Source organism: Athene noctua, chromosome 12 (assembly GCF_965140245.1).
Source record: "Athene noctua chromosome 12, bAthNoc1.hap1.1, whole genome shotgun sequence".
In the NCBI taxonomy this organism is placed as follows: Eukaryota; Metazoa; Chordata; class Aves; order Strigiformes; family Strigidae; genus Athene; species Athene noctua.
In genome coordinates this window covers 163,298-189,333 of record NC_134048.1, presented here as the reverse complement: position 1 = coordinate 189,333, position 26,036 = coordinate 163,298, and the positions used below count along the sequence as shown (strand labels likewise).

The following is a 26,036-nucleotide window of genomic DNA, read 5'->3' as shown; positions in this document are numbered from 1 at the left end:
ATAAACCCCTCTGTACTGTAACAGCGACATAGCACTAGGCATTTCACTTGGCAGGGCAGTGTCCATGGCGTGTGGTTTGGGATGCTTGGCTGCCATGAAAGCGCATCTACTGAATCTAGATGTGTCTGCCCTATCATTATTTACACAACGTGATCTTATTGCAGACTGTCAACTCTCTCATTCTTACATGCTTTTGATACATTTCCTACAGGTGGCAGGACACAGCTTTCACTCTGCAACCTGAACAAAGCAATGCCTGAACTTGAAATTAAATGCTAGACTTTTTACAGAGCAGCAGAACAGATGCTTCGGGTTGTGCACTCCTGAGTGGTGCTCTTTGACACAGCAGAAACACCTCTGTGTTTTATCCCAGCATCCATCCACATGGCTACAGACACAGGTATCAGCACACCACGATAACTTTTCACTATCTTGAAGTGAGAAATCTGTGGGACTCCTGTTGTGCAGGAAAACAGACAAAGAGAGAATTTACAGAAGAGCTAAAGCATCTTTCTGAATTCTTCTAATACTACACAAGCATCCTGGTACAAGAGGGAGTAATTTTCAGAGCAGTACAAACTGAGCTTAAACAGAAAGGATAGATGAGCAAGCCCTTGAACAAGATTTCGAAACAAATTTCAGGTTTGATGAAGAACACATTCCTAGTGTCCAAGAGCTGGTACTTTCCTTCATTGATACTGCTCTAAACATTAGGAAGCTGGTAGCCAGGTCGATTAGACTGAAGAGAAACAAAACAGCACCCTGATGCATTTTGTCTTCACCACGACATATTCTTCCTCTAACCCTGGGTTTCTCTCTGAGATTCGCTCTCTGAATTTGGATTGTAAATCTTTTAGAAGTGAATGACAGTCACATTTGGAATATTTAGGTAGCATGGAAAGCAAGTGTAATTTCATTTGCCCAGTCTGTCAGAAGACAGTGCCTTCCTGCTGCTGCTTTTTCACTGAAAATACAAGCAAGCAATGAAAGGAGAGCTCTTCACTCAAAAGGATGTGACTGTACCCCCATATCGACCTATGAGAAGTAATTCTTTTGCTCCTGCTATCATACCCAGCTGCCTCCACTGCCGGCATATTGTTTTTCAAGCAGCGTGCAGAGGTCTCCGTTACCACTTCACCGCCAGAGAAGCGAGTCACCTCACCAGGCCGAGCGATCTCTGGAAAGCTGGAGAAGTCACCTACAGCCTGATCCAGCCGCCCCACCATGTGCTTTTTGCTGCGTCTCCCACAGAGCTACCACCAGATCAGAGTCAGGAGCGCTCCTCCGAGCTGTTTCGCTCTTGGGAAGCTGATGGCTTCACCTACAGGATGCGCCGAGTCTCCGCCGGCCTGAGAAAGGCGTCTGTCCGTCCCCACACCTGTATCTCCAGCCCCAGAGCGAAGCATGGAGCAGCGACAGTCATTTGCAAGTGCTTCTCCGAGGCGGTGTTCAGGAGCTGCCTTCAGACGTCATTAAACCATAACGTTATTTACTCCAGACTCCTTTATAAACCTCACCACTAAATAACTGCTGCTGGCAACACAGGTGTCTCTAAAGAACCACTCCCAGGCTACAACAAAGCTCAGAGCATCCTCCTCATGACCGTGCCCACAGTTGTTGCTGTAATGGCCAGAGTCCCCAGCGTGGCCCCGGCCTCAGCAAAGCACCCACTGAGCCCACGCAGCACAGTGAAAGCAGAGGGTCTCTACCCCAGAGGCCCTGCAAGGAGCCATAAGACAACAGATGGGGATGAAAAGGGAGGTGGAAAGCAGTGACCAGGCAGCAGTGCTCCACAGGACAGGCTGCAGGCTCTTCAGACAGCTCTCCTGCACGCTGAGCCATCTCCCTGCAGTCAGGCTCCCGCTGTGCATCCTTCTGTGACCGAGCACCCACCGCATTCCCCAGCACCCCTCTGCACTGTGCTTAGCAAGAACTGTTTGCCTGGTTCCAGGATGAAATACTCCGGCACAGGAATATCCAGAAGCCAGCACGGAGGCTTTGTCCTGCCCAGCATGAAGGAGCTTTGCAGAATGTTTTGAAAAGGACGATGAAACCGTCAGAGGATGGAAGACCACTGCCGCGTACCCAGGATGCCGCGGGCTATTTTTAATCGTTATTGCTACCACAGTAACGACACGCTGGGGTACCCGACTGGCTGAAACATTGCTTTTGGCCATGGGGAAAATGGTGCAGGAACTTTCATTCTGATTGCCTGGCAAAGGCATGCTCAATAGACCACCTAATAAATCAGTCACCCTTCAAGCTGTGCTTCTGCTTCTCAGCAGATGCTGATCGATCCACAAGGAAAGGAGGCTAATGAATGTTCAGTTCTGTCCTGAAACACCTCCACCGGTAATGACACTTAGAACACGTCAGTGATTCCCACTGATGATAAGAGTAGACAAGCTGTGGTCAAGGATGACCTGCAGAGAGATGAAAACCACATTCTTCCAGAAATGTTCCATGTGCTAAAAATGGGGTATGCAGCGTCACGCAGATGTCTGTTTCTGTGCATGCCTGAGGATGAACAAAACAGCCAGAAGGAGATTTCTAACTTCCAAGCCACCCTCCTAGTACATACATCCCAGTCTGTGCTCACGCAGTCAGCTCCATGGGTTGCTGGAGCAGGGGTTTTCTTCAGAGGGGTGTTATGTAGTTGTGGAGCTACAAAGCTGTGCAAAGAAACCTCAAGCAAATGAAACACAAACTTCATTCCCCTTCATCTACCCTCAAAGTGACAAATCAGCTCTCCTGAAACACAAGGCCCTGGAGAGGGGCCATACTCTGCAAGGAGCAGAACAACCTTACCAATAACAGCATGAGAAAAATTCATTATTACAAGCAGCTCTAGGAAAGGGGAAACAAAGACAGGAAACAGTTGTTACCTATTACCTGTTTTGATAGAGACAAACACTCTGGAGACCAACTAGACTCACCCATCAATCTAAGTGATTTGAACTATAAGAGCATATAACCAATCGGCTGTATAAAGTATTAGTTACCAACCCTCCGTCTGTTGCAGTGCTGCTACTGTTAGGATGCAAAGTCAACATATAATTGCACAAACTCCTATTTACACCTTTTTTGCCTACAATATACGACTCCCTCAACTCACTTTGAATCAGATGTACGAGAACATAAAAGTCTGACAGAAACCAGCCATACTGCTGGGAATTCTCACAAGAGAAGGAAAAAAAAGCACAACATGCACTCACCACCTACGACAGGCGGAAAGAAAAATCCCCTTGCAAAGTTTTTTAATGCCTCATAGCCCAAGGAAAATCTAGAGAAGCCTCTTGTACAGCATCAGTCTGGCTTACACCTTAGGATCTAACACGGGAAACAAGATCTTCTTTAAAAACTCACAGAATAATGTCAGTTTCTAACCATCTGCCAGCACTAAACACAAAATAAAAAATTACAGCAGTTAGAGCACTACAGGGAAGCTTTGGATTCAAAAGGGGCTGTTGCTTAGGAAGCGGAAGATTTCCCCACCTCTTAGCACCTCTAAGCAGCTACCGTAAATCTTCCTGGTGTGGAAGGAACGGAGAAGTGCATGAAGATGAACAGCTGCAGACTGGAGTGGCAGTGGCACACAGCGGTGGGCGTCAGAAGCTCACGGTCTGTTGCCATGAATTTAGCTCAACAGTAGCTTAACGCTACTCACAGAAGCACCAGAGCCCCTGTAAACACTGGCACAAGACTAAGATTAAAGCCAGAAACTGGTTTTAGTATTCCCACCCTGGTATCCTGCACAATACAGGGACGAGTCAAGTATGTACCGAGGTAGGGAGTTTGCTCAGGCAAGTACTGAGCCTCCTCCATTCCGGCTGAAGTCAGTTCAAATTGAGAACACTCAGCAACTTGTCTGAGCGATCTCAGGAACAGAAAATGCAGCACAACAAGGGCTAAACCTCAGTTAAACCCTGCTGCCTGTCCACATGCATCAGTGAATTTACAAAGGAGAAAAAAGAGGAAGGAAAAGACTTGGTCTACAGACTAAATCAATAGGATTTTCATTTCATTTTCAAACGAGTTCCTAGAACTCAGTGACTGCAATGCCAGCCTTGCAAGACAGATGACAAGACCCTTGGTCGAAAGGGGGTTCTTAGAGGAAAGAGAACAGAGCTCTGCAAAGGTGGTTGCTTTCTCCAAAGCCAAACCACAGATGACTATCACAACAAGGCAGTGCTTTTCTCAGATGCTTTATCCTCGTGGTAGCTGAGATGTTCAGAGGTGCCGGCACGTCCACGCTACCATTACTTGTTCAGCCTCAAACAGCAATAAACAGCCAGGGCTGGGATTTCATGAGTGTCCTGCATGTGTACAGTGACCACTAACACACCGCCAAGCCCCTGCATGGGTGGCCTCGTTACCGAAGTAAGCCTGCTCAGCCAAGGAAAAGGATTCAGCATCCCAACACGTTTACGTTCCCAGATGGAGTATGAGCTGGGCTTTTTCACACCCAGACCCATGTACATGGGGGAAATGGAGGAGCTGGGACATGTAAAGCAGTGAAGATCAAATTTTCACTGTAAATCACTATGCTCTTAGCAGCAAAGACATTTTCTTCACACTCACCTGTAAAGTTTGTAGCAACACAATTACCACCACGCGGACAGCCTGTCCAGGGGACAGCACCTGCACTCCTAACCAGAACAGTGTAAAGGAGGCCCAATTCTAATCAGCCAAATAGCAGGCAAAGGGAAGAGCTTCGTGTCTCCTTAAGCAATGCTAGGGACAGATCTGAATTAAAATTAAAGCCAGGCAACACGCACCTGATCCTGCATCAGTCACACTAAAACCAGTGGGATTCACTGAGAACTACTGCCACTTGTGAGCAAGTCAATACAGACACACAGTAAAGCAAGGAAAACGCCTCCCAACACCCTACACTGATATTTTGCTCTTAGTGCCTCCGCTTCATAAGAAACAGTCTGTTGGCAGCTCTGAAAGAGCAGTCCAGCTGCTTTTTGTATGCGAGTCGCAGGGAGTCTGACAGCGCAGGACAAAGCAGCCAGGGCTCTCCCCGCCAGGCTGGGTAACACGGTCTGGTGCTCTGCACTACGCCTAAAACAAGCGGCTTTTAAGACCGATTGATTAAATGCTTTGGTTTCACTTCAGCAATTAATCTCAGCAGCCTTTTACTTCTTTGTATGCTGCAAAGTGTGAGAAATAATCCCTTAATTATTCCTTGCTCTCCTTCTCAGTCTGTGGTTTATTAAAAAATTACTGCAGCGCCGTATTGACAGGCAGGAACAAATCCTGCCTTCATCTCCCAGGCAGCTGCACCATGTTACGGGGAGGTTGCCCATCCCAGAGCCAGCAGATAGTTTGGTCCCTGTGGCCTGTCCATGAAAATCACTTTGGCAAAGATTACCCATGGAGGGATCAGGTGTTAAGAACAAGGCTCAGGTTTTCCAAGCTGTGAAGATCCCGGCCCTGGATTCTTCAATTGCACTTTCCATTTCACATGGTATAAACCCCACCGCCCTGTTAGCCCTCATCCAACCCAGGAAAAGATCTATCCCTCTGAAGTTTATCCTATAGGTTCCCTAAACGCATACAAATGAGGCACCTTTTGTCGTTCTCTGAAATGTCAGTTGTTCTGTCAAGAAAGTGTTACCCAAACCAATGAGCTTCTCTGAGTGAGCATAAATTTTCTGTGAATGTGTCATTGACTGAAAAATATTAAACAAAGCTGTGATAACTCAGAAGGCTGCAAAGAGCATTTGGAAGATATAAGAGAATTTACAGAACTTCCACAAACTCAAGACAATAAAATGCTCATTGCTGGGCTAAAGCATCGCAGTCGCACCTAGGTGAGGACATGACACTTCCCAGGAATGAAGTTCAGGAACAGGGACAAAACAAACCTCTCTTTCAGGCAAGATAAAATGCACACCAAATGCGTTCAGGCAACTGAAGAAGTGTCTTGAACAGCATCACGAGATACCTCTGCTGAACCAAGGCAGACAGAAGCCTTTTAACATCACACCTTTTCTTGAGTTTTTCCCACCTACTCTTAAAGTGACACTATTTGTCACTTTTTCCCCGAGGTAAAGGACAGGGGAGGTACACCTGGAGAGGGAATTAAGGTGGCTGCGACATCGGGCAATGATGGTAGATGACTGTCATGGGGCGTGCTGGGGGGAGAACACCGTGCTGACAGCAGGGATGGACCAGCACACAGCCACACAGGACACACAGAACAGGCTCAGCCTTTGCCCTTTAACTGCTCCCTTCTAAGCACTGAGACGTGCAGAGGTTTTGAAAGAAAAACTTTTAGAAGTAGTTTGCAAAGCAAGTTTAACGTTATTCTGCCTAGAAGGGGCTCTGTTCTGAAGGATGCAGAGAGCGTGCACCACGCAGTGCCCAGCACTTACCTGTGTCATAGTGAACTACCAGGGAACCGGAATGATCCCCGGTCTTCAGCGGGTGAAACTCCACTGTCACTTGCACGGCATCACCAATCCCAAGAGTCCCGATGGAGGGATCCACAGAGAAGGGGCTGCAACGCAGAGAAAGAGACACATCAGGGCTATTGTGGGCGATCCGGGGACTACACTCCTTTTGCAGCCTACTCCACTTCAGCTCATTGGGCAAGCAGGAAGCAAACAAACCACAGCCAGCAGAAAAAACAGAACATAGAGGATCAGAAATGGTGCTACAGACTCTCACTTCTGAAGAGATCCGGCTCTCCAAACATCCTGTGGTGTCAAACGACCTCACCTCCCCCATACTCTGCATCCCCATCTCTGCAGGGAGGCTCAGGAGTCCGACTGCTGGCAGCACAGCCAGAGGATGGGTTCTGAGGAGCACAGAGAGGGTGAGAGCGATCTGCCTGCACAACCTGACACTGACTTACGCAGGAATCTCTCTTTTCCTGCCACCTATAAACTCCACCTCAGGAGATGCAAATGTCAGGGCACTACCTGTCCCAGTGAGACTGCAGCCTAGCAATCAGACAGGAGGGAGAATAAGTGTCTTTCTGAAGACCAGAGAATAAATATGATTTAATTTGCAGAATTCAATTTTTTACCTTGAAAACATCCTAGTTTAGCCTAAGAAAGGGTGCATTTCGTCAGCATTACAGTGAAAGCTGCTCTAAGAAAAGGAACAATCAGAAAAAGCTGAATAAGTGCAAACGCAGATTAGAGCGATACAAGGACGTGGAAACAAGACACGGCAGGAGGATCCCTTGTACAGCCTGAACCGTTAAACCCCCGGCTACATGAAGTGCCATTACCAGGAGCACATCAAGGCGGGTTTAACAGGGGTTTTTCTGTGTATTCACAAGCACTGCAATCTGGGACTCGGGGTTGTCATCCAAGCTCGGTAACTGTTTGCTTGGCCCACCAGGCAAGTTCTGTGCAATGCATTGGAAAGAATTATGAAAATGTGTTGGGGTACTTTGGATTTAATATGAGCAATTATGATTTGTCACCAGGTAAACGGCTCTTGGCTGACAGACACAAACCTCAGTGCTTTAATGCAAAGGGACAAGCCAGGTGTAACATGCTTCTGCAGCTGGGCTTCATGGCTCTTCTACAGCCCCACTTAGAAAACAAAAAGTTATTGCTTTTAGTGCTTTGCTGGTGGTCAATTTGTCACCTTAAAAACATGCTCTGGAGAGTTTTACCATGATTAGAGAATGCAACACACACAAAAATACTGAGAACAACTGGAGCCATGCGCAAGCTGAACTTTGTTCATATAAATAGTGACAGCTGATGAAATTGCTGGAGTTTCTGCTCATTAAGGAGATGTCACTGCAATTAGGGGCCTGACCTGCTCCCATTACAACCATGGGAGCATTGCCACCGAAGCACGGGGCCTGCAATGTTTGTGTGCTGGGCCTGAGACTCTGGAGAGAGGAGGAAAGACAAGGCACCACCAGCCTCAGAACCGGGCTGTTCTACAGGGTCCTGCACCCGCACTGATGGTCACTGACAGGACTGCTGCAGGTCTCTGCCAGGGCTTGGGTGGGATCATTGCCTGGTGTGGGAAAGGCAGAGATTTTGGAGTTTTTTTGGTTTTGTTTTTTGTTTTTCTTTCAGAAATGTTGCCAGAACAGAAAAGCTGCCAGTTAAGGGGGATCCTGGGCAACACTTCAGCACTACCTCCCATCCTATCACCTTCCTGCTCCTTCCCCATGTCTACATACTCCTGCCCTCAGATGGATGGGAATAACCCTCCCGAAGATACCTTCATCTTTTCAAATTGTGAAAGGAGGATCCAGCCAAGTTCAGGACTCAGTTCTCAGGGCTGAGAAATGGAGCACAAATCAGATACTGCCTGTCCTACATCCTACCCCACGCCGTACCCATGAGACAACTCTTCCTGCTGTAGTGGGAGCTCATTACCCCTCACATGGACCTGGTTCTCCAAGACCCAAAGATGCAAGCTCCATGGTTTAATTTAACTCCCCTGAATTTCAGTCACCATCACTAAGCTGTTGTCTGCAGCCTACAGACGAGATGCTAAGGAGACATCCCTGACACACTGTCACAGCCAAATGAAAACCACTGCTGAGAGATGGCACTAGCGGGATAGACATTGGCTTTTTACCCATTAAATGTGAGCTGTTCTTTGGGATAATTTGCATCCTGTTAGATCTACCCTTTTAATGAATCACTACTGCTCCTGAAAGACAGAAAAGATAAGGTTTGGAGGCTTTTTAATAGCTCGTTTTCTTCTGACATGCTTTGTAACTATGTCCATTTGTAGGTTTGCTTTGTTGTACGACATCTAGACTTTCACATGTCCAGATCTCCCAATGGCACCTTGCAGTCCCTTATGCCGCTTGTATAAACATATCTAGCCACACCAACTTAGGAGAGACCTGCCCATCAGTACTTGCCGAGATCTTGCCTGTTATTGCCCTTTAGAAAGAAAGCAACACTAGATTCGTAAGCAATTTCATCATGATATGTTTTGGCATTTACATCTTGCTGACTTTCACCAGGCAACAGCTCCCCATCTTGACAGCTGGGCATCCCGTGATGATACCAAAGGCCAAATACTCCTGACAGAACTGAGAAATACGACTGACAAGTGAATAAAGCTGGCAGTTCTGTGGCCCAGGCTCTCAAACTACCATGCTGCCTGTTCTCCTGAACCACACCTTTGGCACACGCAGTGTGCAAGGAGGCTGCAATATACTTCAAGTGCCGTGGCATGTTTATCTCCTGCAGCCAACCTTTCTTTGGTCTACTGGGGCCTTATAAAGTCATTTGAGTTTGGGAAAATAGATTTCATTACAAGCTACCTCCAAACCCAAGGAAGACAGTAAAATTACTGGTGATTGAATTGCCTCTTCTGTCTACTAAGATCTATTGCAGGGAAAAAAAAAAAAAAGGTAGTTTCATCTTGGCATATATTATTTTATAGTAACGGTATAACAACCAAACTCAAGCAATATATCTTTTCCAGTAAACCCAGTCTGCTACAGTCAAAGCATCCAAGACTCCATCTCTGTGCTAAAAAATCCTGTCAGCATCACGCAAGGTCTGTATTTCCCTCTTTCACTGCACCTAGGCTCAATTTTCATGTCCTTGGATGGTCTTTGCACGTCCTACGGGAACTCGCCAGTCTCACGCCTCCATGTAGCGTATGGGTACTACAGGGAGGGATACAAGGGGGCTCGAGGCACTGTGCCTCGCAGGATAATTTCCTGAGCCTTCAGAGCTTGGTGGGGACATTCCTAAATGGATCTTATCTCAGACTGATCCCCTCTAGCCCCATAGCATGGCACAGCACAACGTCAGCAATGTCAGGAGAAGGCAGTGCTGCACTGAGATCTGCTTCCAGACACCCTTTTCAACTCGGATGTACCGGAATGACATTTATCTCTGTGAATGTCATGAAGCAGAAACTGGTTATCCTGCCTTAACAATGAGACAACAGGAAGAGACTTTCTCTATTTATGCTATTATTACTTTCTATTACCATGCTATGCAGCTAAGGGCTGGGTATGGACACGCAGAGGGAGGAGAGCACGAAGCCAGACTGCATAACAGGGAGTGCTTTGGTGGTTTTCTCCCTCCATGAAAAGTGATCAAATACGCGGCCATGCTTCTGGTAGAAACCATGGCAAGGGAGAGCTCCAAACGGGAACAGCAGAAGGATGCTGAATTGGCCCCATGGCTTCACTTAAGAGCTCTTCCCTGGAGGGAAATGCACAACAGAAAACATCAAAGCCTTTAATAAATGAGTAACAGGCAGGGAAAGTCATCACGAAGTGACCAGATGCAAGAGCTGAGGGGAAAGGTTAGGACTGGAGATGGGCTGAAAAACGCACTGAAGGTGAAGGCAGACAGGTTATGCTTGATGCCACAGAGAAGGAAATCCAGAGAAAAGCTGCGAGGAAACGTGATAAGAGCAGCACGATGGACTAGGAAATGGTGGCATCTGCAGCTGACTTGTGAATGGGCAAGAGCCTGAATATGCTCAGGCCAGAAAACACAAGTTTAAATTGTTTAGATAGAGAATAAAGGACACAGAGGTCACTTGATGGATCTATAAGCTTAGACAGATCTCTCACTCCCTTCTACTCCACTAATCCTCCTCCTCTCACATGCAAGCATGTATTTTTAAATACTCTTTTAAGAGTATTTAAAAAGAAATCTGAATGAAAGTCAGGGCAACTTAATTAGAATAAAATGCTACTTATATTCAAAGATTTAAATCATCTGTTTGAAATTTCAAAGCAGCTTTCAAAAGTTTATCATGAAATGGAAGAGATGGCAGATGCCCTCAGCTGACAAGGGAAATCATATCAGCTTCCCATCCCTGTACACATGCAGTCCAGTTGTTCAGAATTTTTTTGTGTGCAGTTTGAAATAAAACATTTGCAATGCTTCCCATTTCTTTATTGCAAATCTGGGCGGAAATATTTGCTCAAGCTCAGAAACTCTTAAAATCCGTACCAAGGAGGACTCGACGTGCTGTATCACTCAATAGGAGAGTTGGAGAGTCCATTGCAAAAAGATGATTACTGAGATTTTACTGAGTATTTATTTTGGTGGCAACAGCTAGATCTGGAAATCCCAGAGGAAAACTGTGCAGTGATTTACAAGTTCCTGCCTACGTGTTTCCACAGGGAAAAGAAGCAGCCTCCTTAAATAGCATCCTAGAAGCCTGCTTAAATAGCCTTGCCAGGGTTTGGTGGAAGCTCCTCTTGAACCCTCATGTTTCACAAGAGAAAAGTAAAGACTGGCCTTTTGAGCCCTGTTTTCCTGGAGAAGAAGTTGAAGCAGCTCAGGTGCACCAAGTCAGACTGCTGGTCTTTGCTGCATTCTTGACCTCAGCTCCTACACCAAGACCTCCGGGACCAAGCAACTCACCACGAATTACCAGCCAACTGAACCAGTTTCCCTGCAGCTGCATCACCCTCTCCCATTCAGCCAACTGGGAAACCGGGGGCTGTCTTCTGAGACCAGAAGGAGCAGGACAGGCTGTCCACCACACAACTCATGTCAGGCATTTGATTCGGGACCACCGGAACACCACGTGCTCGCAGCCTCCCAGAGCATGGCTGTCTTTGGCCGACACTGGTATGGAACCACTTCAGAAGGCACTCGGGATCAGGAGGTTGCAAGCTGGATACTTACAGATTCGAGCACTCTCCAGGAAATCTGGGAGAGATAAAGCTCTAGAAGAAAAGGCCCCCAACCCATGCACCAGACACTGGCTGCATCTTTTGCCTGTGCCCTCATTAGCATGCTGCTTTGGGGCTCTGGTGCAGTTTTTAAGCCAGTGTCTGCTCATCTCCACCTAAAAGCTCATTCTACTTAATATTTGGTCTCACAGACCAGACCAAACCTACTGGAAAACAAAGTTCCTGGCCTTTGTCAGGGCCTCAATACCAATTGCTTTGATCTACGATTTCTAATGGCACTTGCATATAAAGACACAGCTGCTGGTAAATTTGTAAACGTCTCTCACCAGCTCACAGCTTGCCCATCTCTTAACACTGTGTTCGGTCTACAGGAACCGAGCTCCTAGAGCTGTCGCCTGCCACGCAGCACCTTACACAGCCCAAGGGCAGCCAGGTTGCCTTCTGTCATGTGCTCTTTCAGTCTAATGGAATCGGTCTTGCGAGATGCTCTGTTGGAGACACCACTGCAGTACAAAACCTCGCTGCAGCACGCAGAGTTTTATCACAGGTTCCATCATACTTAAAACACTACAAGCAACAGCAAAACCCACATGTCCTGCCCGTTTGCAGCTACAGCCGCAATACAGCAGCTCAGATGCTCTGGTTCCTTGTTGTTACCAACCGTGTTATCATGCAACAGTGTTTTGCACAAAGAAGATGAGCTCCTTTACCTCTCAGTGCTGATGCGGTAGCGAGCCTCCCGGTTACCCACGTTGCGAACCAGCAGAGTTTTCTGGGAGCTGTACTTGACTGGACAGACGGAGAAGTTCAGCTGGTCAGGGAAGTCCAGGATAGCTCGGGCACCTACAGCTCGGATTGGCACAATAAACTTTTCCCTTTCTGTGATGCAGGTGAGCTGGTGGAAATAATCCTGCAGGGAAAGAAACAATCTCAGCACAGTGCATTTTGTACCATCCCATGGCAGAAGAAAAACTGCTGGTTTCTATGACTCTAACAGTAGCATCCAGTAACGTCAAAGGGCTTTTTACCTTAGGGACCTTTCATTCCTGTAGTGTGAACAAGGCTGCTAACTTGCAAAGAAGAAACAATCCCATTGATTCACCTGCTTTCACAGCAAGCTGGCAGAACCTGACGAAATTTTCTGATACTTTGATTCATGTGAGGCACCAACATAGAGCAATTTCATGGAAGGGATTACAGCAGTAACAAGAACCCGTGATCATCCCCACCGCAGCTGATCAAAGGCTCCACTAAGCACCCAGCTGTGCCACAGTACTAGCTCCAATCCCAGCAACACAGTGACCTCACTGATGCTGGCCAGGGAGGGGATGCTCAGGTGCCTTTTCAAAAGGACTTTGCCACGTGCACGACCAACACTCAGTCTTTGGTGAAATATTTAACAAGCTGGACATGGGGATTGTTTTAATGTCAGGTGAGTTTAGGGTAAGTGTGTAATTCCTACCCTTTCCCAGAGCAATATAGGGACAAGGCTGGGGTCACACACCCTTAAAAAGCTAGCTGATCCATCTCCCAACCGCAGAACTGGCTCAGCTCTACACCCAATCTACTCCTGCAAGATGTCTGACAAGTACTTAAAAGCACTAACAATTCCACCCCTGCCCTCAGCAGCCTATTCCAGCTCTACACTAGACTTAAAGCGTTCTTCCTGTGCCTAATCTCAGGTACATGAAGGCAAGGCTAAAGCAACAAGGATTTGGCCTCAGAGACAACCATGACCTTGAGAGAGCAAACTGCCTCTCGCCATTCATGCACAGGCACGTTGCGTGCCGAGCCCCCTCTCCAGGGACGCCCTGGGACGCTGCATCCCGTACAAGGCTGGACTCAGCTCTTCAGAGTGCCCTGACCTTCAGCCACGCTCTGTGACCCACCAGAATGGGACCTTGCACCAAGCTGAACAAAGCCTCAGGCCAAACCGGGGGAAAACCAAGGGAAGAGGGGTGCCAGGCAGAAGCTGGCTGTGCAGGCTGCTGTGAACCCACAGTCCTGTGAGCATCTGCAAGCTGAATAACCCTCCCGTGGGAGGAGATGGGGGCTGCACATCTCCACTGCAGCACTGCCCTGCCTTACCAGCTCTGCTAGGCATTTACTTACAGTCTACGGGTACAGCTGGAACCAATTCACAGCCTTGTTTTACTTTGCAACTGCAAACCCTTAGACGGTTTCAACCCAGGTTTCTAAACAAACATGCCTGGGTGAGAGAGGGGTTGCATCGCTTCCACACTTTAAAGTTTCTTTTTAGACCCACCAGCTTCAGTCTACAGATTTTCATGAAAATACAACTTCATCCTTCATACAACTCCTCTCCCAGTTTCAAGGAAAACACCTGTCACTGTGCAATGGTTCCTCTTCTCCTATTCACCTTCGAGAAGCAATAAGTTATAAGCTCTGGCCTGCGAAGTATCACCACTGGCATTTGAATTTCACCCAATGAAATTAAAGAACCGCTTGTGTCTCAGAGGTGTCAGTTCAGGCTCTTTGCAAGCTCAGGTTAACGTTAATTACTGTCACAGTGACAGCAACCTTCACTGCCCAGCACACCAGCAAACGCAGGGGGCGGTTTTGCTGTGAAACCAACCCTAAATACCTCACTGAACCCATTGCATCAGACAACTGCAAAGAAGAGATCCTTGTAGCACGAAGTAACGTAGCAAGTCCCGCAGGGAAAGCTCCCTGCTGAAACCAGGATATCATAAAGGCTGGAAAAGAAGGGCCATTAAGAGAGGAGAGACTGGAGGATGAAGACAGCTTCCCATGAGAAGGGGTGGCCCTTCTCCTGCCTTCCTCAGCCACCAATTCACAGCAGGCTTTGAAATTGGTCACTTGGCTCCAGGTTCATTTTGCACAGGGCCATTTGCCTTGATTTTCTGCCCGTTTCCTCCCCTCAAAAGTCATCTTAGAAGGATACTTGGAATAGCTTCAGTGTGCTACCAAACATCTAACAGCACCCGACTGAATTCTAATTTCAGTAATGCAATAACTCATCAGCCTGTCATAATTCACATTAACGAGCATTAATTCAGTCTCCACTGAGCAACAGTAGTGAATTTGGCAAACCTTACCGACTGAACGTGTATTGCTTGAATATATTGTATTGCTACAGCAAAAAGAGCGAGAGGACAAAACAGAATAAGCTGTGCTATGTATTCATATGCTTCTTGCTTCCTTCTTCCTTTAAGATAACCTATTAATAAGCCAAAGGACACACACAAAGGTAGGTATTCCTGTCTATTGCCAGTCAGTTCCACGATGGTTTCCAATTAGGCAGAGACTGTCAGACCATAACGCAGCTGAAGCCCTAAACCCGAAATGTGTACGACAGAAGCAGCAAGAGTAACTACCTGGAAACGCTGACCCACAGAAAAATTAGCATTTCTTATTTCTAAGGAGAGTGCCAATAAACAGAGACATGTCAGCTCTTTATTTACCTTCTGACAGTCCCATCCTGTGGCACATTCCCAAATGACTGCAAGACAATAGGAAATTGCTCATTTTTCAAGCAAGCGCTATATGGCACGTGGCATTTCAGCCACTAACAACTCACGTGGTCCTTTTATTTAGGGCTTCGCTGCAATTTTACTCCCTTGAATCAGGAGTGACTTTGCTGAAGTCAGACTTACCCCGGGGAAGAACAGATTCAAACCAGCTCCACAGCAGGAGGAGTGCCCAGCCCTGGCAGAGGGGTTTGTACCTGCGTCCCAGCTCACGGGGTTATCCACCCTCCCTGCAGGTGATGGAGCAGCAGAGGGGCAGAGCCTCTTCAAAGGCAGCGCTCGTCAGCCTTCCACAACTAACACACAGGTGTTCTGCGTGCAAGCCACTGCCAGCCCAACGCAGGCGGCTCTGCAGAACCATTTCCCAAAGCCTCTTTGCTGAGGGGTTTTCAAGGTGCCGTGCACCTCCTGGCTGCGCTGTTGATGCGTTTCTAGCTGAGCTACGGCACTCTGGTGCTTCGCTGGCCCACACTCCATCAAGTATGAGACAAAATGCTCAATTCGTACAAAATTCTGATTCAGCTGTATAAATCCCCACGTGCTCCTCGCTGAGCAGCAGGCATCCCTCTCCCCATGCCCTGCACAACCCCCAGTGCACCAGAAACCACCGGAGTGTCGCTGAAGCTCTGCTGGCAGAGCTCCCTGCTCCATACACTCGCCAGTTCAAGGGCAAGACAAGGGACAAAGTATTGGACATGGGGGTTCTTGAGGGCTCTCTCACCCCACTTGTATTTGTGGTGATGTTCACGTGTTGCTCTGCTGCCTCTAAACTCGAAGAGCAGCACTTTGCCCTTCACGGGCACCAATATACCTCTGCCACCCCCCAAAAGTACACTAATTAATATGAATAAATCAGAGTTTGAAGACACCGGTGTACTTTGCAAAGCCTACCTCAATGAGATTAAGCTCTTGCATCACTTGAGTAGTTTGGAGAACTGCCCTAGGACAACAGAATTTTAACCCTAAATATTAATGATGTGAAATAATTTCTCATCCCTCCAAAGGAACAGATTATTTCACAAGCATGGGGAGCTAGGGACCACAGGGCATTTTCTCTTCAGTTTTCTATATCCGTGCTGTTTGAGGATAGGACAAAGTGTTAAATTATATCTAAGGAGCAAGTGAAAGATGAAGAAGCAGGTACGCCCAAAGAGATCTTGCACCGCTGGCCCGGTGCAGAAACATCTGCTGGCTCAAAGCTGTCCCCTGGCCTCGTCTCTCCAAAAAAGCCATGCGAAGGACAGTGCTAAGAGGTAGCAGGACGGTGGTGAAAGGACTCAGCCTGCCTGTCCTTGTTTCCCTGCAGTGCTTCCTCCCATCCATGCCAGGTATTAAATTCTTCTGCACTAACAAGCCTCCAGATAACAGTATGGACCCTTCACATCACAGCACTGACAATCAGACCTGCCAGGGCCACAGCACTGATGTGCAAACCTCTAAGCAAAGGCACAGTGTGTTTGGCATGGAAGAGGTGCCAGCTGACAGAGCAGCCACAGTAACACGCGTGACGGCCACAGCGCAGGCTCTGGGTAACGTGTCTGCCTGCAGCTTGTACCTGCCCGTTTATTCCCCTGTGTGCTCGTTCAGGCAGATGTCTCAAAGCCACCTGCAGCCCAACAACCTCCTGCCGAGTTAGGGACATCTAGAGCTCAGTGTGCCTGTGCCAGGCTGGCTCCCTGCCACCTGCACAGCGCTCCCTCTGCCCCAGCCTCCCAGCTGCATCGCAGACAGACAAGTGTCCTCAGGGACAGCCCAGCTGCAAGGCTTGAAAACAGAGGGGATGGAAAAGCACCATCTTTGCTCCAGTCCAAGGTGAGGCAGGGAAGTGGCTGCCCGATGGGAAACAGAAAAGCTCTCTGGATCTATTTGTTCCTCTAGTATTTTCCACAATAATTAAACCCCTACTGTTGGGATGAGATGGTCAAACATCAATACCCCACCCTGCCATTTTCCTATAGTTCCACATGCATCTTCCCTCACGAACACTCAAGGAAGCGCAGGGAGGGAAAGCACAGCCCGTCAGTCCCTGCTGCAGCAGCTAACAGCATCCTAACAGACCAGCTGCAGACTGCCCGACCACAGCCTGGAGCAGACCCCACAGCAGGCTGTGGGCTATAACCAGTGCGTAAAATCCGCCATGACTTCAGACATAATGTTCTGCTGTCTCGCTACCGTGGCCAACACGCGAGGCATTAAGGTGACTCCAGTTTCCACGGGTGGCAGTCCTCCCTCTGATCAGGCTCACTTTAGGTCCTCCAAGTAACAAGTCACTTTTAAACACACCTCTGTATCTACCGTTAGTGGAGCAAACCCATAATCACACAGCAGTGGACAGATACCAGAAACCAACACCTCGGGAGGCCGCCCCACTACAGACGGCACTCTCTTATCTCTCAAACCAGCAGACATGACATTAAATGTTCCATCACTGAAGGACAAAAGTGATCTGAAACATGTAAGAGCCTCCAGCCTATGAGAGCATAATCTTCCCCATGGGGAAGGAGTTTCCCCTGGTTCTAGATCCAGGACAACCCCACTGGAACCAGGACAGTCCTCAAAACCCACAGCAGATGCCCTGTTCTGAATCCAGGCCAGCAGGTTCAGCTTACACTGAAGGCACCGACCTCTCTGGACCTCCAGTCTCACCTCGTTCTGCTCCGGGGTGAACAGGACGCGGAAAGTTGAGCACATGCCAGGTGCTACTTTACAGCACACACCACTGGGGCTGGTCAACTTGAAGTAAGGCGACGGCTCCAAGACAACTTTCACCAGCCGAGGAACCTGCAGGGAAGACAGGAAACTATGATTTTGCCACTCATACGGACACATGAGGAGAAAATACCTGGCCGTGCCCTGGGGACATCCCTCCTTAACCACTTTTCCAAAGCACTTCTAACTCTTAAGGTTGTCACAACCCAGACTGGAAGCCCAGAGAGTCGCAACAGTTCTGTGATCCCCTTGGGTTAAATTAAGGTGAAACGACACCAAGCGACCGGTTAAAATGTTTTACTTGCGGTAGAAAATAATTTAAACTTGGAAAAGGATAATAAGCAATGTGGTGTCTTACAAAGGGAGAGGGAGAGGGAGAGGAATGCGGATCAGCACCCCTGGATCCAGCACTGTCTCAGGTCCGACCGTCTTGGCTGGTGGGTGCAGACGCAACAAAGTTTCTGTCCCCTTTTCAGTTCATCTTACCAGCTGGTTAGCACACTTCTGCTTCTGGGGCAGAAATGCTCACCTCTTGTCAGGCCTTGCCGCCTCTTCAATGGCGACGGCACGAGGCCGTTAGCAAGGCCAGCATGGTGTCTGGCTGACACAATGGAGCCACACGTACCGGGCTTACACAGTGCGGCCAGTGATGAGCGGCCTTGGTGCTCGAGGGGAAACTTTTGGTTTCACTCAGTTTCCCCCCTCTGAGGTCCACATAAGGCATTTGTCAACACAACTACAAGGGAGTGGGGGGGTGCAGCCTTCCATACACTCCCGCTCCCTCAGGTGACATTCCTTAGACTAATCCAAAGGCCACAGCTGGTCCTGGAGGTTTTCTGTGTCGATGAATGTTTGAGGCATCAATGCCTTCAGTTCCTTACAGAGGAATACACCGGGATGGAATCCATTCTGCCAGGGCACAATAGCATATCAACCAGCCCAAAGAACCTGCGGGCTTCTGCCTGCACACACCCAAGCAGTCACGCCTCTGGAGGGGGATGAAATACCCGAAGGCAAAACAGCACCTGCTATACTGGGGGGAGGAAGAAATTCACTTCTAACATACTGGGTTTGAGTGGGGCAATCAAGCTGCACTGCTACAGTCACGCAGGCAGACCAGCAAGAGGAGACCACAGACACTGTGGCCTTACTGGGAATAAAAGGAAACCTGGAGAGCAAAAGGAGGAACATAGGAAGACAACGAGACAAGAAACAAGGAGATGGCTTAAGGGAACTTAGAGCGGGCTGTAAAGAAGCAAGGGAGAAGCCAAATACACTACAGGGAAAGGCTGATGCAGAAGAAGAGAGCGGTCAACTTGCCAAAAATGATGGAAAGCCACACAGCCCCCCAGGCTGGGCCTATCAATTATGGCCTTCAGAGGCATTTTCTGCCTTGAGATACGTGACCAGCACTGACTCACGGTGTGGTTTCGTTGTTAAAAGCCACTCTCGGCTCTCTGGAGGCTCTTGCTGCCTGGTGCCTGTAGCCAGGCAGCTGCCAGTGCAGGCAAGGCAGATTTCTGGGCACTCCTCCCCACACCCAGGAGTCCAGGCAGGTACCCTGCTGCAGGTTTCTGCCCTCTGGGATACCACAAGCACAGACACAGCAAAGAGGTGTTTTCTAGCACACTGATGTCAACGCCTGAGCACCAAATCTCATCTCAGGAAGTCTAAAACAGGCAATTTTGACTGACAAGCAGCTTCACTGATAAATAACCCATGTGAGGCCTGGGCAAAACGGAGGTTCTTTCTTCACCACCCGCTCGAGCCCGATAACCCACGGCCAAGGCAGTCCTGACATCTCCAAACACCCTTTGCTCCCAGCAGTGCCCTGGGACAGCAAGACCCAGGAGAACATTTTACACTGCAGACAAACATTTTGGTCACCAAGACCCTTGGGAGATGAGCTAAGACCTTCAGCAAAAGCCACCGAGAACATCGCTGAGAGTGGTGAGGAGCAGCCTGAAGACAGAAAAGCAATTTTACAACACACAGGGAAGAGCAGTAACTATACAGCAGAGCACTTCTCTATTTGAATGACTACAGAGCCTCTATCTGGAATATACACTTTGCTGTTAGCTGGATTTTTATGGATCAGACAACCTCAGGCTACCATGCAGTACAGGTCAGCGTGATTTGGAGGGATCTGTGAAACTGGTGAGAAAACTTTGAGACAGAGTACAGTGTTGCTGGACATCACCAAAAGCCAACAAAATTAGAATATAAGCACCTCTCTTGGGATTATCATCTCTATGTTTGTGTACTTCAATATGCCAAGGATTTCCCTTAAAGCTGATCTTGCTTTTCCACCAGAGCTGTCCAATGGCTGAGGACTTACTAGCTTCAAAACTAATTCCTTCTGGAAAAAATCAACAGCTCACACATTGCCTCCCCTTTACACGGCATACAAATCACAAGGTACAGCTGCACAAGTTTATTATTTTTTACTGGGAATAGCAGAAATGCGGATGCAGATGTTGTTTTCCACTCGAGGAAGCATGAACAGAGCAAATTGACTGTTTGCCTGTTGGCTGGTACTTGGCAACGACAAATATTTTGAAGTGCCATCTGGATAACGGAGCAGCTGAAGCCCAAAAACTTAATGGGAACAAAGCAGAGCCATAGGAACCAAGAGAAACTGAGGCACATTTAAACTAGGAAAGAGGATACCTACAGCAAAGAGTGCCCAGAATCAGTGTGGCCCCCATGAAGGGTGTCCCTTGGACAGGGGCACCCACGCTGCTCTTTCCAGTACTCCCAAGCTAAACCAGGCCAGGAACGGGGCAGGACTCTCCAGGAATAACTGAGGGACCACCCTGAAACTGTCTTTGCCAAAGGGTCTTCCATTTTCAACCATGTCCCTGTCAAAACCCGTTACCTCAGAATATACTTTGACTTCTCTTGCTGTTCCCCCACCTGCAACATGCCCTGACAGATTTTTTTGTCCCCTTGTTTGTTTTCCAACAAGACTGGTAGATTTGGAGGGGGATTAATTCACGTGCTCTCACGTACACGTCCATCTGCCCATCCTGCCCTCCTCTCACATACACATCTTCTTCTTCATTACAGAACAGTATCTTTAATTACACCTTTCTTTTTCGGAACTTTCTCTGCTTCTAGCACACTTACTCTTACGTGTCAAGAGAAACCCTTGTGTGTACGATGCTCTCTCCCAGAGCACTTTCCCACTCAGCTCCTTTCCTCTCTCCTGTCTTTTCCCACTAGCTGCTCTTGGAACGTGCCTCATTCAAGCAAACATTTCCCCTGCTGAAATTCAAATTTTCCTCCTTATAGCGTAACAACATGGCTGACATTTTTCAACTTCTCCCTTCTCAACTTTTCTGGGAAATCTCAAAATGATCACAACTTTTTCAAGTAAAGGTGGAGACCTTCAAGAGAATATTACTCTGGATGTGCTGCGGTTCTCCAAAGGGAAAGCAGAGAGCCACGCTGCTAAGAGAAAACTGAGCAGAACTGCATTAAGCTTAGCAGGAGCCTAAAGTGACGCCGAAGGCCTCCCACCGCTTCTGCTAGATCAGTCCGTTTCCCGTGCTGCTTCAAAACACCCTTCCTGGAGTGCTAATGCCACTAACCATAACCTCCTCCAGCATGAAGTGGAGAAGGCTCAAGCCCTGGGCTTTGACAGCGAGCTGCACAGAGGCAGCTGAACAGGCTGCGAGAGGCAGAGGTGCCCTGCCAGAAACCGAGACTAACCAGGGAGCCACCAGCACATGGTGCACACTCGAGAGAAAGCAGGAGAGAAGGTAACAACTTTACAACCCCCAACATCCCCATCAATCCAGGGCTTTCAAGGGGAAGGACGCTGACTAGAAAAGCTCCTTTGCGTTAGATACCACCAATGCGTGGCCAAAATCAGGGGGAGGATTCCCAGCATGGGAAGACTTCCACCGTCTTGCAAAATAAAGGTAGTGAGACATGTTATTCTGGGTGTGCTGTGCTGCAGCAGATAACTTGTTATGCTGTAAACCACAGGAATTACACGGCTCTCCCAGCACAGTGTTAAACCTCTGCATCCCAGCACTTACCTTGTCAGTGTTCCTCAGAATCAGTGGCACTTCATAGACCTCGAAGGGGACGTAGTTCTGAAACACCACCTCTGAAGGAAAAGGCTGAAACAAGCTCTGGTCCAGGTCAACTGCTGAGAACTGGAGAGGCAAGACAGAGCGGTGAGAGGAGGGTCAGCTGCTGGCAGAAAGATTCACGACAGAATCCTACACCGATCTCCAGTGGAGTACAGTCTCTCGGTGAGTACATCCGCACAGCTCACGCTAGGGAAACAGCCCCCCACCTCTGTTCTGAGCTGATCAAAAGTGTCTGGACCACACTAAGCAAGCTCAAGCTAAGAAGCGCTTTTGGCAGATGTTCCTCCAGGTTTCCTTCTCCAGAAGGCAAGGCAGCGCTTACTGCCAGCAGAGCCCTGTGCTGACGTGGTCACACAGCTCCAGAGCCCTTCCTGAAGAGCCACCAGCACTCATGGAGCAAGCGAAACCCAAGAATTTACAGGAGATATCTGTATATCTGGCAGCCTGCAAAATCTCACACCCTGTAAAGGTCCCACACATTGTTCCAACCCAAAACATTAATGCACTTGGTTTTGTTAAATCTTTTTACAAAGCAAAACAAGTAATCACTATAGGCCCTCAGCCTTCAAAGGCCAATGCTGCCACCGTCAAAGGAGTCCCATGACCCCAAGCATTTGACAGTGACTACACCAAAGCACGAGGTGGCTATTTCACCAGGAGGATGGAAAATGGGAAGCTCGGGCCCTTGTGGCCTGCCCCTGCCTTCCCCCAGTATCAGCTAAACTCCAGCAAAACCCACCAACTTCAGCAGAGGTTATTTATATTGATTTAGCACAGATCAGGACTTCCAACCTCTCACCAGGGAAAAACGTTCTACCTTTCCCAAGCAGAAGGAACTCCACCACCACCAGCAGTTTGAAAAGACAACAGGCCCTAGGCGCTGAGGTATTCAGATGAGCCAGAGGCACGCCTGTCACAAACACACACCCTCTTCAAATGTCACATCAAACAGCACGGAAAAGGGCAGGAAAAGGCTACCTTGTGATGGGAGGCTTCTCCCATGTCTAGAAGCTGGGTAATCCGGGGCCGCCTCATCTCCCGGGTGCTGGCCAGCCTCTGCTGGGTGGTAAGAGACATCTCCTTCAGGAAGGCAGAGGGAGTCAGCTGAAATGCAAAACACCAGCAGAAAGGATTTACTTTTTTTTCTTTTCTGCAGGAAGGATTTTTGTGTTCAAGTACCACTGATCAATAATTTGTGATCACAGCCACTAGGATAGTCCTGGAAGTCCTGTAAATTACCTGCTGAAATATTTAACATCAGTAAGTTAATGATATAGAGCTGAATACACACGCTCCAAGCAAGTGGCTCTGTCCCTTTAGCATCTCCTTCATGAGGTGATGTGACACGTTCGGGGATTTCTGCTTTTTGGGTATTTGTCCCCTCTTGAGTTTTGCTGGTTTGAGCCAGAGACCTTTGAAGAGAGCGGGGAGGAGTTATCAGAAATCCCCTAACGCCACCCTTGCACAGTGCTCACACCAACTCGCAGGTGGAGATGGCACTGCTGGGTGAGTCAGAGGAAAGCAGACGAGCAGTGTTGTGCCAAGACAGAGGTGGAGAGGAATGGGTCCAAGTTTTATTTCTTTTCCATCAGCACTTGCTTCCTCTCTGTTCTGGCCTCACAGACTCCTCCACAGGAGGATACAGAGATGTCTCCTTGACAGAGCCTCAGCACTGGGTCACCTCCAGTGAAGGGAGCTCCAGCCAGCAAACGGGACAGTTGTGGGTGGCAAGGAGGAATCGCCCTGAATCCCCACTGCTGTTTGCAGGGCTGCATCTGTGCTCCACACAGGACACGGGATGCCATAAAACAACTCTTTTGGAAGCTATTCTATCTGGGACAGCCGTGTCCTCTCAAGACTCCAGGCGGTTTGAGCAGCCCACCACATGCCCAGCAGCCCAGCGGTGTGGCCAGGGCAGCACTGGCAGGTATGCCCCTGTGACAGGAGATGTTACTGCCCACACAGCAAAGAGGAGGGCAGGCAGCACATTTGTGCTTCAGCTGTTCCCGTGCAAGGCCCAGTACATTCCTTTATCTCGGCTCCACTGGCACCTTCAGGCAAGACCCTGGACTTCCCCTGAAGCAACACAGCCCACCCCCCCGCACCATGACAGCCCCCTCCAACAGAAGTATGGCAGCAAAGAGGTGGGGAGTGGTGCCTGGCTCCACAGCGCCCTGACAACGGGAGGGGAAGGCAGAGGAGGGGCAGGGGCAGCTTCCCTAAGGAGCCTTAGCCCAGCTCCTACCCGGCCCCCAGCAGGTACTTACAGGCACACGCCGCTCTGCCTCTCTGACCAGCTTCGGATAACAGCGTACTGCCACCTTTCTCTGGAGTCCATCAGCCATTTTGGGGGATCCCATGGACTGATGAATCTTGCCAGTGGCCACGACTAGGAAAATCTGGAAGGAGTAACAGTGAGACTTTAAAAATCCAGAATCCCATTCACGGCAGACCCAAAGGATACACCTGTGTCTCCAGGCTGTGGCATCCTTCCTAAGTGGAGAACGTAAGGCTGCCTCACACTGTTTCGTGATTAGACCATATGTAAGTGGCAGAGTTAAGATTCATAGAAGTCAAACTCCATAAAAAAACTCCCTGAGCCAAAACAGACTTTAGCTGTGGGTGCAGTCCCAAGAGCCACAACTATTTGTTTTCATGAACTTCAGCTGTCAGCTGACAGTGAGATGCACCAAGGGTCCCTTCCAGGAGCCTGATGGAGAGTCCCCAGATCCACATACTATCATTTACTGCTGTGGCTCCTGCCTTAAGTCTTTACAGTACCATTTCCCCCTTCCCAGCATCCGATCTCTGCTATTCTGGCTTGGCAACTTTGCATCTCCCTTTTTATTTACTCTTTTTCTGGCATCCGGACCACAGTTCAAAGAACCGTTTAAGCTGGAAAAGACCTTTAAGATCATCGAGGGCAGCTGGAGACCCAGCACTGCCAAGCCCACCGGTCCTTTCCCTGGATGTACGTAGGAGCTGCTGCTCAGAAAATCACCTACGGGTTTCAAATGCAGGACCGAGGGCCCCTGCCCCGGGCACTCCCCTGCCCCAGGTACCCCCCTCTCGCACAAGGGATGCCCCCAGCCCCGTGGCGTGGGGCAGGGGGTGTCAGTGCCTCCCCGAGCTCCCCCGCAGCCCCGGTCCCTGCTCCGCCACGCTCCCAAGCCGCCCCGCCCGCAGCTGAGCCACCCGGGCAGCACCGGCACCCAGAGCCACCCTCCGGCTTTTGGCCGTGGAGGGGACGCAGACACCGCCCCGCAGCATCCCTCACCTCTCTCACTCCGCGGGGGCTGTGGGGACACACTCACAGGAGGATCCCCACTGCCAGACTGGCTGGTATCCCCACTGCCAGACTGGCTGTTGCCCCCGTTGCCAGGGCAACTGGGCATCACAGCCAGCCCCAACACCACCATGGCAACGGCAGGGATGGGGGCTGGGGGGGCAGCTCTGTGACATGGGGGCAGAGGGCACAGGGATGCTCAGTGCCCAAAGCCCCCAGTGAGCACAGCCAAGGCCCTGAGACCGCCTCCAGCACACCGCCCGGCTCCAGCACAGCCGCAGCCCCGGGTGCGTCACCCCGGCTCGCAGCAGCGGCTACAGACAGTCCCTCGCTGACCCTGTTCCACTCTCTGACCCACTCCTGGGCCTCACCATGCCTGGACATGGAAAAGTCCTCAGATAGACCCCTCTCTCATGGAGCTCCCTGCCCAGGTACACGGGTGCAGCTGAGACAGGGAAGTGCAGGAGGACCAAGTCTCCTCCAGGCTCCTTCGCAGTGACCGGCCTCATCGGTTCCAAGAAGACTTTCAAGCCAGCCACAAAATGAAGCATCAGCCATCGCCCCCAGGGAACACCCACACTTTCAAAAAGAGAGCCCAGAAGCTGAAATTTCACCACTGTGGATGCTCAGGACCATGGAGTCAGAGGAGCTATGGGGTTTATATCGCTGCCCCCTCTCCATTCCTGGGCTGGGACATACCCACCTCTGCTCCCTCAGGGACCCACAAGCCCCTCTTCCCTTGCCAACACTCTCCCTGCCCCATGACCTCCCTCTGCTTTCCTGCACAATATCCAGCTGTCACC

General features: G+C 49.3%; 1 protein-coding gene across 1 annotated transcript in view; it reads right to left on the bottom strand.

Moving 5' to 3' along the window:
• Positions 1-25,742, bottom strand: part of LOC141965212 (hydrocephalus-inducing protein homolog) — a 101,845-nt gene extending 76,103 nt beyond the window's left edge. The window contains 7 exon segments of the mRNA XM_074916462.1: positions 6,387-6,511; positions 12,334-12,533; positions 17,782-17,916; positions 21,891-22,010; positions 22,926-23,051; positions 24,215-24,346; positions 25,605-25,742. Coding sequence (XP_074772563.1) covers positions 6,387-6,511; positions 12,334-12,533; positions 17,782-17,916; positions 21,891-22,010; positions 22,926-23,051; positions 24,215-24,346; positions 25,605-25,742 — 976 coding nt within the window.
• Positions 25,743-26,036: the final 294 nt, after the last annotated feature.